Source organism: Sebastes fasciatus, chromosome 10 (genome assembly GCF_043250625.1).
Source record: "Sebastes fasciatus isolate fSebFas1 chromosome 10, fSebFas1.pri, whole genome shotgun sequence".
NCBI classification, from domain to species: Eukaryota; Metazoa; Chordata; class Actinopteri; order Perciformes; family Sebastidae; genus Sebastes; species Sebastes fasciatus.
The window spans coordinates 27,819,525-27,834,334 of record NC_133804.1 but is presented as its reverse complement, the minus strand read 5'-3'; the positions used below and the strand labels follow the sequence as shown (position 1 = coordinate 27,834,334).

The 14,810-nt window shown below is 40.1% G+C and overlaps 1 protein-coding gene across 2 annotated transcripts in view; it reads left to right on the top strand.

The window, feature by feature from the left end:
* fgfrl1a (fibroblast growth factor receptor like 1a) overlaps positions 1 to 14,376 on the top strand; it is an 86,815-nt gene extending 72,439 nt beyond the window's left edge. For both annotated transcript variants that reach the window (XM_074649237.1, XM_074649236.1), the window contains exons 5-8: positions 4,977 to 5,273; positions 8,113 to 8,285; positions 8,387 to 8,567; positions 9,358 to 14,376. In XM_074649237.1, coding sequence (XP_074505338.1) covers positions 4,977 to 5,273; positions 8,113 to 8,285; positions 8,387 to 8,567; positions 9,358 to 9,791 — 1,085 coding nt within the window. In that variant the 3' untranslated portion in view covers positions 9,792 to 14,376. The remainder of the gene's footprint in view (positions 1 to 4,976; positions 5,274 to 8,112; positions 8,286 to 8,386; positions 8,568 to 9,357) is intronic.
* The last annotated feature ends 434 nt before the right edge of the window (positions 14,377 to 14,810 follow it).

Below are 14,810 nucleotides of genomic sequence, written 5' to 3'. Positions count from 1 at the left end.
CACACTTCAATGTCAACAAACTCTTTGTTTTTTCATGCACATTCTTTCTCTTTATTTGTTTGCATATTTCTGCTCACACACAACCAAACGTACACACTCACCGCTTTAGCTAAAGCCACGTTTAAACCAACTTTAGCCCTGCGTAGAAAAAAAACAGCTCACTTATTTATTTGAGTGAGGCCAGTCCGGCAACGCAGCGTCAACACACCAACAATCATATAGATAACATGAACATGAACACTGTATTTCTGCTGTTTACCTTGCAGTCGTTGGGACAAAAGATAAAGTGATTGCCTCCGTGATAATGTTGTAAAATCCTTTCTGTGAGGGTTTAACACTGTGCAGTGTTTAGGTGTTTGATAAGTCTTAAAACACATTAATCCGTTCCTCCTGGATCGTATTTCATTGATAAATGTACTGATAAATCCTCAACAACTAGGTGTATAAACTCAACCTTGTTTTATAGGAATAGTTTTCCATTTTGCAAAATATGCTTTTTCACTTTTCTTTCCAAGAGTGAGATGAGAAAATCAATACCACACATCAAATCTGTGAGCCAGAGCCAGGAGGCAGTTAGCCTTAGCTTAGCAAATGACGCCAGCCTGGCTCCATCCAAAGTCCAAAAATCTGCCTCACAGCACCTTTTAAATAACAATGTTGAAATAACGGTTTGTGGTTTTATGGAAAGTTATGTGCAGCGTCTCAGCTGGTTGCAAACTCATGGTGTCAATAAGACTCTGGGAAGTCACGACTCCCACCAAGAAATAGTTGCAACTCCTTATAAAACTACAAATTGTCTTTTTTTGAACACCTTGCAACGGCACGGAAGCTCATCAATGTACTGCTGTGTGGACGCCAAGTAAGTTCGTATCAGAAAGTCCCACAATAACACAAACTGATCGATGCAGCGGTAGACCAGCAGCTCCCGTGTTCGCCGAGGTAAAATTACTGTTTGTGTGAATGTAGTCTGGTGGCTTTGAAGACAGTGAAATAATGACTTTAGTTTGCATTAGATAGTTAGTTAGCGTTCACATTATTCATAACCTTATTGATTAGCTTACTTTGGTAACCTATGTCACTGCTTTTCACTAACGGCTGAGTGGAAACGAGAAAAAAAACAGTTGAACCCGCCCTTTAAGAGGTGTTGTCAGGTATATTTTTTAACGTTGGAGTCAGCCAGGCTAGATGTTCCCCCCTGCTTCCCCTCAATCTTCTCATCTAACTCTCAGCAAAAGATTTAAACTGTCTTAAGAGAAATGTAATCCTAATTCTAATGTTAACCCAAAACTAAACTAAACTCCTGTCAAAGCCACATCTTTAGCAAAAATCTCCTCAATCTGAGAATCCAAGTTGGAATCACGAGTCTCTCTCTCTCCCTCCGTCTGTCTGTGACTCACTGTCTGATCAAAGGCGGTCAGCCGGAGGGTCAGCAGTATTTTTACACTGTGAAGTGTGGCGTTGAAGTGGCCCCCGAGACCCAGAACAAGCCTGCCCTTTCGCCCGATCTGGCTCTCACCTTCTCGCCTCTTTCCCTCTCTCTATCACCGCTCTCTCAGTTCGCTCTCTCGCTCTGTTTTTCTTTCTTCCTACCTCTTAGCGTTGCCCTCTCTCTTACCTTTTACTTTTTTTTTTATTGTTTTAACTCCATCTCTTTGTTCTCAATTTCTCTGCCGTCACTCCACTTTTATTCGTCTGTCAGTCCGTGTGTGCTAACCTTAATTTGAACTTTTCTCTTTCCATCTGTTTTCTCCTGAACTTCTGTTTGATTTGGTTCAGCTTAGACATTATAAATCAGTTCATTTCAGTTGCACTTTGCAGTGTTTTGTTCTTTCTCCATGTCTCCTCGAGTTCAGCTGCACTTTGCTTTGGCTCTTTCCTCCACTTCTCCAATTAACTTCAGTCGAAGCCAGCGAATTTACGTAATCATCAAAGTAGGACATTGCCAAAACATGAAACTATTAATCATTATCTTGTATTTATCCTCCGCTCTCTGTTAGATCTATTGACTAACTGGTCACAGTTCAGCTGTAGTCCAGTAGCTTTTCTTAGACTCAGGGGATGAGAGGGGGATGTTTGTCCTGTCATCCTGTCCAGCTTCCTGCCGGTCAACAGAGAACTATATTCCTCTGAGTAATGTGGCCGTAGTAAAATCTCCACATTTCAGCGCGCAAACCCGTCACATAACTCTCCCCCTTGTTTGTTTACCCGGAGCTAGAATAATAGCTGTGTCTAAAAGAAAGAGGCGAAACTGCAGTAGTTTCAGGGTGATTTATCGCCCCGGTTGATGGCTATCTGCTGTGGCTTGAACATGAGGGCTGTAAAAATCAAGCGCTCCTGTGAATGATTTCCTCTCCTCCCTCCCTACTGGGTAGTTTCTTTTCCTCTTTGATGTTCTCGCTGATTGTTGTGTGTTTTTTTAAAGAGGGATATTTGTGCATGAATAGATGCATGAGTTTCGGAGGAATATGTAATCGTTGAATGGCTGGATGGGGTTAAGTCATGTACTGTAATTGCGTGGAGGGATGTGGGTGTTTGAATAGGTGTGTGGGGGTTAACTGGCCTTTTTATGTTTTGTAAGAAAGGATTTGCTTGAATGAATGGATGTTTGGTGTGATGCTAAGTCACTGTCTGGCTTTTTATGACACAGATGTGCATTCATGACCGGATATTTACAGCGATGTTACATTAGAGCTGTCTAATGGGTTTTTACGGGGGGATCTTGTGGATGCGTGATTTGAGGCCAAATATGTGCCTTTTTTTTTTTAAGAGCAGCAGAGGCGTATAACCTCGGGGCCAGAGGTGCTGGATCAGTGGGAAATAAGGATGTTTGTGAGTGTAGGTTCCCGGTCATGTGAGTAAGTCTTTTGTGTGTCGAGGAGAAGAGGAAGTGATTCAAACATTTTTCTTAAACAAACAATTAGGTTTATTACAGCAAATTAGGGTTGTATATACCAAGAGGCACGCTGCCATATGTTGTTACGGCACAACATGGGATTCTTGGCACGGCCTCTGGCGATGACCTCAGCCCGTCTGACGCTCCGTACACTGCAAAAAGATGTCCATCTTAACAAGTTACCAAGTCTCATATTCAGTCGGATGATTCAATTCGTTTCCTAAATCAATTTTTCTTGTTTATAAAGTTTGTGGAAACACGTGTCCGCGTGTTGTAACAAGGACGTCTTTTCACGCCAGGAATGAATGTGTGTAGGAGACGCAGATTATTACTAACTTCAAAGAAATTGATTTCACGGTGTGTAGTCGAAGGTTACGCACCAGCGCAGACTATTTGTGGAATGGAAAATGTATTTGTTATCGCATTAGTCGCTGCAGATGTCTGCATGCATAAACAACGGTTCAACCAATAGAACGTCAGATTGAGCAACAAGGAAACAACGAGGCTCAGTTCAGACAAACATGCGTACAATATCTGTGTGATTATAGGGGGTTTCTAGCAGCTCTAACAGAGAACCGCTCAGTGCTCCATCCTGACATCTGGAGGAAATGTATATGTCATTACCAAACAGTAGCATTTTTCTTCTGTCATTCTTCTTTAAAAGAGATGATAAACAATGTGGATTTCATCTCATTTAAAAGGAAAGTTGGTATTTTGCAGCAGCCTAATCTAAATGTGTGTGGAGCTCCCATTTCTCTAATATTCATTGGGAAACAACATGGCTTCTCCAATATAAATTTGTTATCCCCAACAAATTGAAGGAATTACGTTACAAAAAAGTGTACATAACATTTATCCCACCAACAAATTTGTCTCAATATTTGTGGTTCTCGATAACAAATGTGAGTTCTGTAAAAAATGAAGAAGAAACAACTAAACATCTGCTTTAATGTCAGTACACATCAGGATTCTGGAAGAAAATTGATGACTATTTTGACACTCAAAACAATCATTCAATTAAGCTGGAAGCCTAGGATGTAATATCTTACTATGAAAACAAAAACCAGAAACATTCAGCAGCCTGTCAATTTATCAATTTTATTGGGGAAATTTCACACCCATATTTTGAATACCTTGAATTTAGAAAGTACTATGAGTCTATTCACATTATAAACACTAAGAAATGTGTTCATGTACTTATTTTGCAAGTGGACTTCTTTGGAGAATTGTGATTTATTGCCTGCCTTTATTTGTTAAGTTCTTATTTATATAATTTATATTAGGGTCTTTTTCTTTTTTTCTTTTCTTTTTTATTGTTTCTTAGAATTACTGTATGTCCTGATACAATGGTGAATGTACCAGCCTAGTAGGAATGGAGTCGTGCCTGTTTTGTTATCCCTTTATCAATATGATGCTTAATGTTGTCTGTTTTGTCATATTGTCACATTTTGTAATTGTTGATTTTTACAATAAAGAAATGTGGAAAAAAAATGCAGCACCCTAATCTACTACTGCATTCCTAAAGAGGTAGAGGTATGGAGGAGGATAGTAGATGAAGCTGTAGGGTATGAATGTATTATAATCTTGAAAGCAACACGTCTTCAGAATGCTAATAATGCATTGATTTATCTAAAAGCAAAAAGTGTTACTTTTTCTGGAGATAAAGAGACGATAAAAACGGTATCTCATGTGGCTTAAGACATTTCTGAACCCTCCCTTTGTGCCTCTTCAGATAACGCAGCTTTGATCGCTTTACGTCTCATAAAAGTCTCATATAAGACTCTCATGATGAATTCCACAATCTTACCCAACCTGCTCTCTTTCCACTGGTTTGAAGAACACAACACTGCTTGTAAATATAAAACTGAACTGTAAACCGTATCTCTACTCATAACTTCTTCTGTTCTCTCATTTTCATTCTTCCCATCTGCGGCTGACTGAGCATGAGAAAGAGAGTTTCTTTGAGTTTTATACTTTATCATAACCATATTCTACTACAGGCAGCCAACAGCAGTACAACTTGTTTTCCAATACGACATCTCGTTCTGATTACAGTTTCAATCCTCCCTCTCTCCACTCGCAGTGCGTCCACGTTTCACCCAGCCGTCAAAGATGAGGAAGCGCGTCATCGCTCGCCCGGTGGGCAGCTCGGTGCGTCTGAAGTGCACGGCGAGCGGTAACCCTCGCCCCGACATCATGTGGCTGAAGGACAGTCGGCCGCTGGTGGACGAGGACGGCGGAGCAGAAGGAGGGGAAGGAAAGAAGAAGAAGTGGACTCTGAGTCTGAAGAACCTGATGCCGAGGCACAGCGGGAAGTACACCTGCCACGTGTCCAACAGAGCAGGAGTCATCAACGCCACCTACAAAGTGGAAGTCATACGTGAGTCACCATGCAACCTCAAAAATGTAGATCAGTTGTCAAAGGTTTTTTCTTAAAGGTCCCATATTATAAAAAAGTTTTTTATTTTAAAGCAGGCTTTAATCCTATCTAAATACTGTGAAAGTATCGAAACACTCAATCCACAGGGAAATTCACACAGCCCGTATTCAGAAACTCTTTTGAAACAAGCCATTCGTGATGTCACAAATATACAATATTTTGATCCTTGACACAATTTTAAACGTAAAATATTCTAAATGTGTCCCAGTTTATTCCTGGTTGCAGTGTATGTCATCAGCTGACAAGAAGTACACATGGACCCCAAGCTGTTGTTAATGCAATTCTGTTGCAATTCCGTCAAAAAAAACGGAGCGTTTCAGACAGAGGGTAAATGCAGGTATATTCAGGTCGACAGTATGAGGGAAATAAAGTTTTTTTTGAACATTAAAGCATGTAAACATGTTCTAGTAGAAACACAAAATACAAGTATGAACCTTAAAATGAGCATGATATGGGACCTTTAAAGCTTAATGTTAGGAAGAATCAGTTGAAGTGTCCAACAGAGCAGGAGAGATCAAGGCCACCTCCAAAGTCTGTCCCGGACTTTCAAAATGTACCACCGTCCTCTCCATAAAACAGCAGAGAATTTCCACACAGGGATCAAACAAGTGCTAATGTTATTATACATATTATACAGATTGGGAAATTACTATTTACAATTCCTATATATATATAATATAATTAGTGTAATTGTGTGGTGGTCTGAACTTTTTAGATTACATTATAAAATCAAGTACTTTTTATTTACTTGAGCAGATTTTTGATAAATCACTGTACTGTAAAGTTTACAGTCATATAAAAAGCAGGAAAAGCAGCAAATCCTTGAATTGAAGCTGCTGGAAAAAGCTAATATTTGGCCTGATAATGTCATAAATGTTGACTGTAAAGATTTTTAATATATGTATAAATACGGCTGCATGTGGTGATTTCATGTCGTGACACATCAGAAAGCACATTTCTGGAGTTGCGGTGCAGGTACATGATATACCAGCAGGAATGTGTCTCACCCAAACAATAACATACATTATGCTGTACACAATGTGTGTGTGTTATTGTGTGACTGAAAGCCTGTCTGACTATAAATACTAGGGGTTTCCATTCTGACTCACAGTACGGTGATTATGTAGGATGTCTAAGATCGTATGATCAAGAACACCATAATTAACTTTTAAATGATTTGCTGTCCGAGAGTGATCAGTAGAGATCGCTGCTTGTTGTGTTTGGAACCTGAGTTCAGATTTCCTTCTTGTTTTAAGACAGAAAGAGGTGAAAATAGTCCGTCATCAACCAAAATGTTAATGTTTTTAATGCTATAAATTCACTTAATGAAAATCTTTTACTTGTTGTGGTTGGTTGTTAAAGTAGAGCCACACGCACCTGTGTGCTGGCTAATGAGTTGCACCAAGTATAGAAGTATTAAAATAGCTTTTAAAAGCCTCCTCTCACTTCAGTGGCTTTTATTGATCGCCACCAGGCCCATCAGCAAACACGATGAATATTCAGCGTGGTGGAGACTGAGCCAGCTGCAGCTTCAGTCCCGTTTTTCTGTTGAGAGCAGAATGTGTGCTGCGATGATTTGTGAGTGTTTTCTGACATATTGGGTTGTGTTGGACGGCCACAAAAGCTATTTTGACGCTGTGTGATTTAATGTGAAGCTGTTTGGTGGAGCTGAACTGTACGTTACTGAATGTGATAGCTCTGTTGAGAGCCCTCCGACCAGCTCCTCTCACTTTACGCACCACATCTGTTGTACATTAAAGTACAGCTGTAGTCTTTCCTGAATGACACACACACACACACACACACATGAACGGAGAGGAAGTAAATCAAACCGCTGCTCGCTTATGTCAAATGTGACATTTTCTCTATCAGGAGAGATTCACTCGGCTGTCAGTCATTCACAGCTGTTAGAAAGAAGAAAAAAAACAATCCGTAAGTAGAGATATTTGAGAATAGTACACACGCAACACGTATATTCCTGTAAATGCATGTCAACCCTGCACTATTCAGCATCCCTTCTGAGCATTACCTTTAGTATTTTTTTGTATTCTTCTCTTTCCATATGTTAGTTGAATGAGTTCTGGCAGTGTTGTTTTCATGTGTGGTTCCTTTGCATTTGATTGCCGGCTCACCAGATGTCTTTAGGACGTGCTGTGACTGCATTAAGACTTTTACACATTTAAATAATTAAACTTACAGCACCATGAGCTCTTAGGAAAAACACTACACATGCATTAGAAACAAAGAAAAGGAAGCCAGCACTGCAATGTGGTCGTAGAGTTTTAAACATATTTCGAAAGTAAAAACATACACCCGCAACTTCATTTTCTGGGGTTCCGTTCTCGTGAGATGGTATTTACAGACACTAAAGAAGAGACTATTGAATGTCTGTGGCAGGTGTGTTTATTCTGCTGTATAAACTGAGAAAGAAAAGGCAGGAGCTGACGATAAGTGGTCTGTTTGTGTCTCTTCAGCAGAGGGCGGATGCGGTGCTGAATACAACAGATACTGTTCAAATAACGCTTTCAAACCATTTTATATTCCCTCAGGGTTGTTGAGTTTCATTCAGTTCAAACAAATACAATAAAAAGCAGTACATACTCTGTCCTCACTGTGCTTTTAGCCTGATTTTAATTCAGATTACAGCTGGATTTGACAAGTTTACAAAATACAAATCAAACCAAAATCAGTCAAATAATATCTTCTATTCACACTTTGTCAACTCAAATTTGATTTTAAATATTTCTCTTTCTATGTACGTGTTTGTCTCTTTCTTCAGAGCGTACCAACTCTAAACCCATCCTGACTGGCACTCACCCCGTCAACACCACCGTGGACTACGGAGGAACCACGTCTTTCCAGTGTAAAGTCCGTAGTGACGTCAAACCGGTTATTCAGTGGCTGAAAAGAGTCGAACCTGGAGACGAGAACAAATTTAACTCCACCATAGAGGTACAAACACACACACTGTCTGCTACATGTAAACACTATTCTCTGAGGCAACTTGACTGAACAGGTCAATAAAGTTGTACTTTGTATGATTTGACTCCAAGGTTGGAGACCACCGCTTCGTGGTGCTGCCTACAGGGGAGGTCTGGTCGCGTCCGGACGGATCCTACCTCAACAAGCTGCTGATAACCAGAGCCAAGGAGGAGGACGCCGGCATGTACATCTGCCTCGGAGCCAACACTATGGGCTACAGCTTCAGGAGCGCCTACCTGACGGTGCTACCAGGTCAGAGAAACTAACATGCACACATAGAGTGATCACGTATATTTATCTCTCTGGTTTAATTTACTAGAGCAGGGGTCTGCAACCTGCGGCTCCGGAGCAGCTCTTTAGCTCCTCTCCAGTGGCTCCCTGTGGATTTACAAAAATGGAAATGAATAACTGTTTTTTGTTTACATTTTCATTTTTATTTATCATTGTTGTAGGTCTAATGTACGATGGTATAACGGAGTATTAGGCCCACTTTGAGGAAAAAATAGATAAATCTGAGATTTCGAGATTAAAGTCATAATATTACGAGAATAAAGTCACAGGTTTACGAGAACAAAAGTTGTAATATTATAAGAATAAAGACATAAATTCAAGAGAAAAAAGTCGCAGTATTATGAGAATAAAATTATAATATTATAAAGTAGTAATTTTACGTGTTATTTTCTTTTTTATCGTAAAGTCATGACCTTATTCTCTTAATATCAGGACGTTTTTTCTTGTTAAGTTCTGACTTTATTCTTGTAATATTACGACTTTTTTCTCGTAATATTGTGACTTTATTCTGTAAATCTCAGATGTTTTTCTCCTCAATGTGGCCCTAATACTCCGTCGTACATGTGCACTTTGGCCCTCACTGCATTAGACTTATATACTTTATACTTAGACTATAAACTGTGTTACCTTCATCACAATGCTCAAATGTTTTGTGGCTCCAGACAGATTTCTTTTGCCGGAAATGTCTCTTTTGATAGTAAAGGTTGCTGACCCCTGTACTAGAGAGTTGATTTCTCTTCTCTCTTTGCAGATCTGAAGCCCCAAAACAACGCCGTCCCCACTGCGACGTCCCCGAGCCTCCCCTGGCCCGTCATTATCGGAATACCAGCAGGCGTCGCCTTCATCTTAGGCACCGCCCTCCTCTGGTTCTGCCAATCAAAACGCACCTGCTACTCTTCTTCTTCTTCTTCTTCATCCTCCTCTGCTCTTCCCGCTGCCCAGCGTCTACCTGCGGCCAGTCGTGACCGAGTCTGCCCGGCGCCGCCTTCTCAGCCGGCCAACGGGGATAAAGACTGTCTCTCGTACGAGGACTACGTCGCCCATCAGCAGCTGCTTCTCGCTCAGGGAGGCACCCCATTGGCTCCCAAGGTCTACCCCAAAATCTACACGGATATTCACACGCACACGCATTCGCACGTGGACGGGAAAGTGCACCAGCACCAGCACATCCACTACCAGTGTTAGCACGCTGCGGTATTTTCACATTTACATGAACATGTCGCTGTGCATGCAGACTCATTAACTACAGTTTAAAACTAGCTGCTGAAAGAACAGAGAAAGAAGAACCACACGCAAGAGACCGTATCCAGAAACATGGGGTCAACTCTCTTCCTCATTGTGCTGCAGCCACGTTATTGTGTAAACAGACTGATTCAAACTATGAAGAATGTAAAGAAAGAAGACAAAGATCTTTATTTTTAAGCAGACTGGAAACCAATCCAGTGAAATCTATGAGAGAAAACTCCCCAAACATGTTTTATTCAAAGCTTTTTTTATATAAAATCTTTTCTGTAGATTTTTAAATCTTGCTTTTTTTTGCTTCTTTTTGGACACAACCACAACCTCCTCAGTAACAGTAGAAATAGCTCGCCTACGCTACAAGGCTCCAACTATAGCTACTCGTGTATATAGTGGATTATATGGCATTTAGCACGCTACTTCATCCTGGGTAAATCTATAAAGAACAATTAGCATGTATGTAATGTAATAGCTTAATTTCAGAGTGTATCTCAGGCGTCAGCCCAACTGAGACATAAAAATAACAACTCCCACTGTATCCACGCACACACAGCCTCAGCAAGGATGAGGGCCGCTGCGTTCTGCTTCAGCCGTTCTGATAAATGTCCAGCTGCTATCTGATGCTGTGTGAAAAAGAACTGATGTCAAACTGGTTTCAGACGGCATGAATCTCTCTCAGTACAATTAATTTTAGCAGCAGCTACAATGCAATTTCTTCTACAAGCAAGGAAAACCTCCGGACAACAGTAGCAGGAGCAATCATTAGATCTGTCCCAACTCCGATACTGACAGTTTCCTGGAGAAAGGGGGCATTTCCTGCTTCACCTTATCGCCTTTTCAGCTTTGTGGGATGCTCGCTGACTTCAGAAGAGAGGGATGAAGGATATCAGTTCTCCTCATACGTTAAGCCAACAGCGCAAAGGGATCATCAACAATGCCTCGGTGTAAAACGGTGCCTTCGAAGAATTGTTTCCAGATTTCGTGGATCACCGTCGGATCATTGGATAATGTCGCAGATTCTTCTTAATCTGTCATGAGATTTAGAGGGCTTAAAAGAGAGGAACTTCATCTTAAACTCTTTAACTTAAAGTCCTCGACTCTTCTTCTTCTTCTTAAAGCGCCGCACAATATGACCTCAAGTATGATGGAGCAGGGTTTGCATGTGCTCTGTTCTCCACACACGGTTTGTTACGAAGCAGCAGGCGGACTCGTCTGTTGTCTTTTGTTTTTATCTCAAGAGGAAATGGTTTGGATAAAGTGCTGCCTTCTCACCTGCAGAGCCCTCCTTCACCCTGATCAAGACATTTTAGAAAAGATAAAATGATGGGATGCAGCTTTAAACTGATATCAGTATCACAAACATTTAGAGCCATACATTCTGCAGTTATGTTGATTACTACAGCAGAACCCGTTGACTAGACTCTTAGTGCTGTACAATGAATTAGAATAATTTCTTGATACATTCAAAGATATGTTTTGATTCTGTATGTTTTGATTCACACATCTGCAGATTTACCACTAATTATACTGACCACATTAAGTTTAAAGGGGACGTATCATGAAAACCTCACTTTTTCAGTGCTTGTGGTCATACATTTGGGTATATGGAGTGCCAACGAACGTACTAGGGATGTCACGAGAACCAATACTTTTGTACCAAGACGATGCCAAAATTCTACTACATACAGTACTACTACTACAGTAGCACAGGTTCCCGTATAGTTACTGGGGATCAGGGCTTGAAAAAGTGTCCTGTCATCCCTGGGCCGATTTCCCTGATAATGCGACATTGTGAACAACAAATCTGTGTTGAAATCAGCAGGAGGAGAGCTAGTTAACGTTAGCTGTGCGTTCAAGATTTGTTAGTAAAAATGTAGGTAATTGAGCGAAGGTAAATTATAACGCTATCATTATGTGTTCAAATGTAATCTTGTAAAATTTAGTTTTTGGCGAGAAACTTGAGCCGGATCATCAGGGATCATTAACAAATTCGCAAAAAACAGTAAGCAATAAAGGAGTGTATGTTGAAGTACACGAGATTTATTGCTTTGTTTGTTTTTACCATGGTATCGGATTGTGTATCGCGAAATGTGTTATTGGTATCAACTATTTCTGGTACCGTGACATCTCTACAACCCACAAACTGTGAAATAAGACGACCCAGTCAGTTTTTTGTGGGCTGCCAAGTTAAAAAAACATGTGATTCAACTTGCCATTCAGATTGGGCTCCCCTTCCTACAGTATGTTAACATGCAGGCTCATTAGAGTTTTGAGAACTACCTTTGCAAAGGTGCACCATATTTTTCTCGTAAGCCAATCAGAGCAGACTGGGCTTTTTTAGGAGAGCGCTAAAACGGAGCATTTCAGACAGGAAGAATACAGGCATATTCAGAGAGACAGTATGAAGAAAATAATGTGTTTTTTTTAACATTAAAGCACGTCAACATATTCTAGTAGAAACCCAAAATACATGTACGAACCTGAAAATGAGCATGATATGTCCCCTTTAAATATTGAGTGATGGATTTTAAGCATTTTTTTGCAATTAGATAACAGTTCAGTCTCATGTTAATGCCATTTTAAAGCCCCCACACACCCAGGTGTTTTCTCTCATTTTGGCTGATTATTAGACCTGATTAGAATCAATGTGCATTTGATTAATATTTCTCTCATTCTCGTATAGTTTTGTTGCACCTTTTATCATTCTTATTAATACGTTGAGTTTGTGTTGCGCCTCCTGGCTTCATCCTGAAGTCTAATCAGCCAGATTAACTGAAAACACCTGTGTGGGAGTTCAGGGCCTTTAATTTGTAGACGGGGAGGTCACCAGCAGCTGCTATGAGTAAAGCTAATTAGGAGACTATATAAATGATCCTAGAATACGCTGCTTTCAAAGCTGCTTTTCGAGACATACTGATTCTCACGTTCTCTTGTTACTTGGTTTGTTCATGTATTTGAATGACTGTTAGTTGTTCTTTTACTCTCATTGTATCACTGCATTTTCTCTTACTTACTCAAACCTCATTAGAAACCTCCACCAACAAAGCTTCTCAGCACACCGCCAGTTACAACAGACTTTCTCTCTCTCAGGTCTCCATCTTCTTGTTCCTGTGTGTGCTCTTGAATCTGACCACTATATATAAAAACTGTGCATAAGATCAGCTGTTTTAAATCACAGCGCTCTCTGAGAGGCACACTCACGCCATGTGTACGGTTGAAACGGAGGGGTGACTCTGTCCAGAGATGTTTTAAACATAAAAACAATAAGAAATGTGAAATATTTTAAAGAAACTGTAGGTTTGACATGTAGTTGATTGCACAAGTGAGTCTGCAGACCTTTTCAGGACGAAATACGACAGTGAGAACTTTACAAGGGTGCGTTTAAAAAAAAAAAAAACATGTGACAGGAAGTGATTTATTGGAATCACCTGGTAACTTTAGTTGCACATGTGGTCGTTCTTCAGCGTGTATTGTTGTTGCACATAAATATTTAAACTCAAGCAGGAAAAATATATACATGTGGATACTTCTTATACAGTATGCCCATTTTTATAATACAGAGAGATAGATGTCTGTACCGAGTTTAGTCTAAATCGGACTTGCGACAAAACGTTCAAATCTTTAATTATAGCGTGCCCATCAGGCCGATTGGGATCATATTTGTTGAGCAGCATTTGCACAGAACTTCCCCACACACAAACTTAAAAAATACATAAATCAGCACAAAAACAATCAGGGCTTGAACCCCTAATTAAGTTAAAGTACACCAGAACAGTAAAGAATAAGCATATATCAAAATGATTTTCTTTAACTGAAGAAAGGTCTTGGAATATTGCCTTAGTAACTCTCCCTCTGACATGTTCTTCTTGTCCTCCCATTTTCTGTTTTGAAACATCTGTTGACAAAGTCGCCCTGAACAGCTGGAGTGTGTTCTTTCATTTTAAAGTTCCTCCCCTCATGTTGGAGGGTTGAAACGTTTCCAAACAGTAACATTTTCCTCAATCAGTGTTTTTCTGTGAAAACTGTTCCGTTACCTTATTTCACTCATTTCACATGTTTAAACTCATTTAAGTTGTATTGTGTCAAAGCTAAAGGACTGCCAGTAGACCGACTGTGTATTACCACTAGCATGTAGATGGAATGACATTATAGTGTTGAAGTTATAGTGTTAGATGATTTAGTGAGGATGCTTTGGACCATTCAGTAGCTCTAGCAACACATCGGCCAACTAAACATTATAAATTGTCTCAAGATTAAAAAAGAAAAGTGTGTTTCTAATTTATTTTTTCATATAATTGGGCATTATACTGCATGAGTGGATTTTGTGTTCTATTAGTAATAAGCTATGTAGCAAATACCATGTTCATGTCATTGTAAGATACTGTATTTATACGTGCCGACGGAATATACGAAATTTTATCGATAATCTTTGTATCGACAATCTTGTACAGTCTATTGTCAGTTAGGTTAAAATGTTTGTTTTCTCCCATTGTAATCATTTTATTGGTGCCATTAAAAAAAGGTAAATCTATTTATTGTCTTATTTTGACAGTATCTGTAAGACGAGATATTGTTCTTTCCTTCTCTCTGTGTCCCGTCACACAAAAGAGATTCCTGTCCAGCACAATAGCTCAGTCAGTACCATGGGACCGTCTTTAAGTGAACGTCCTCTAAATAGTTGCAGCCCTTCGATTGTGCGAGCTGCAGTCGGCGTTTAATCTGTCAACGTGTCCGTCTGGAGCGATGACAGATGGACATGCGGTGCGTGCAGACGGAGGGTGTGAAGCATCTCTCTCTCTCCCTCTCTGACTCATTTATAGGGAGGATGATGATGAAAGACAACACTGTTGAAAGGACGGGGCACTGCAGAGGGGTGGAGGTGGCAACAGGGCGGGACATGGAAACACAATAAGATGATAATAAACAGTTTAAAACCGTATTCTGCATGTTCTTCAGCTTTTTAAC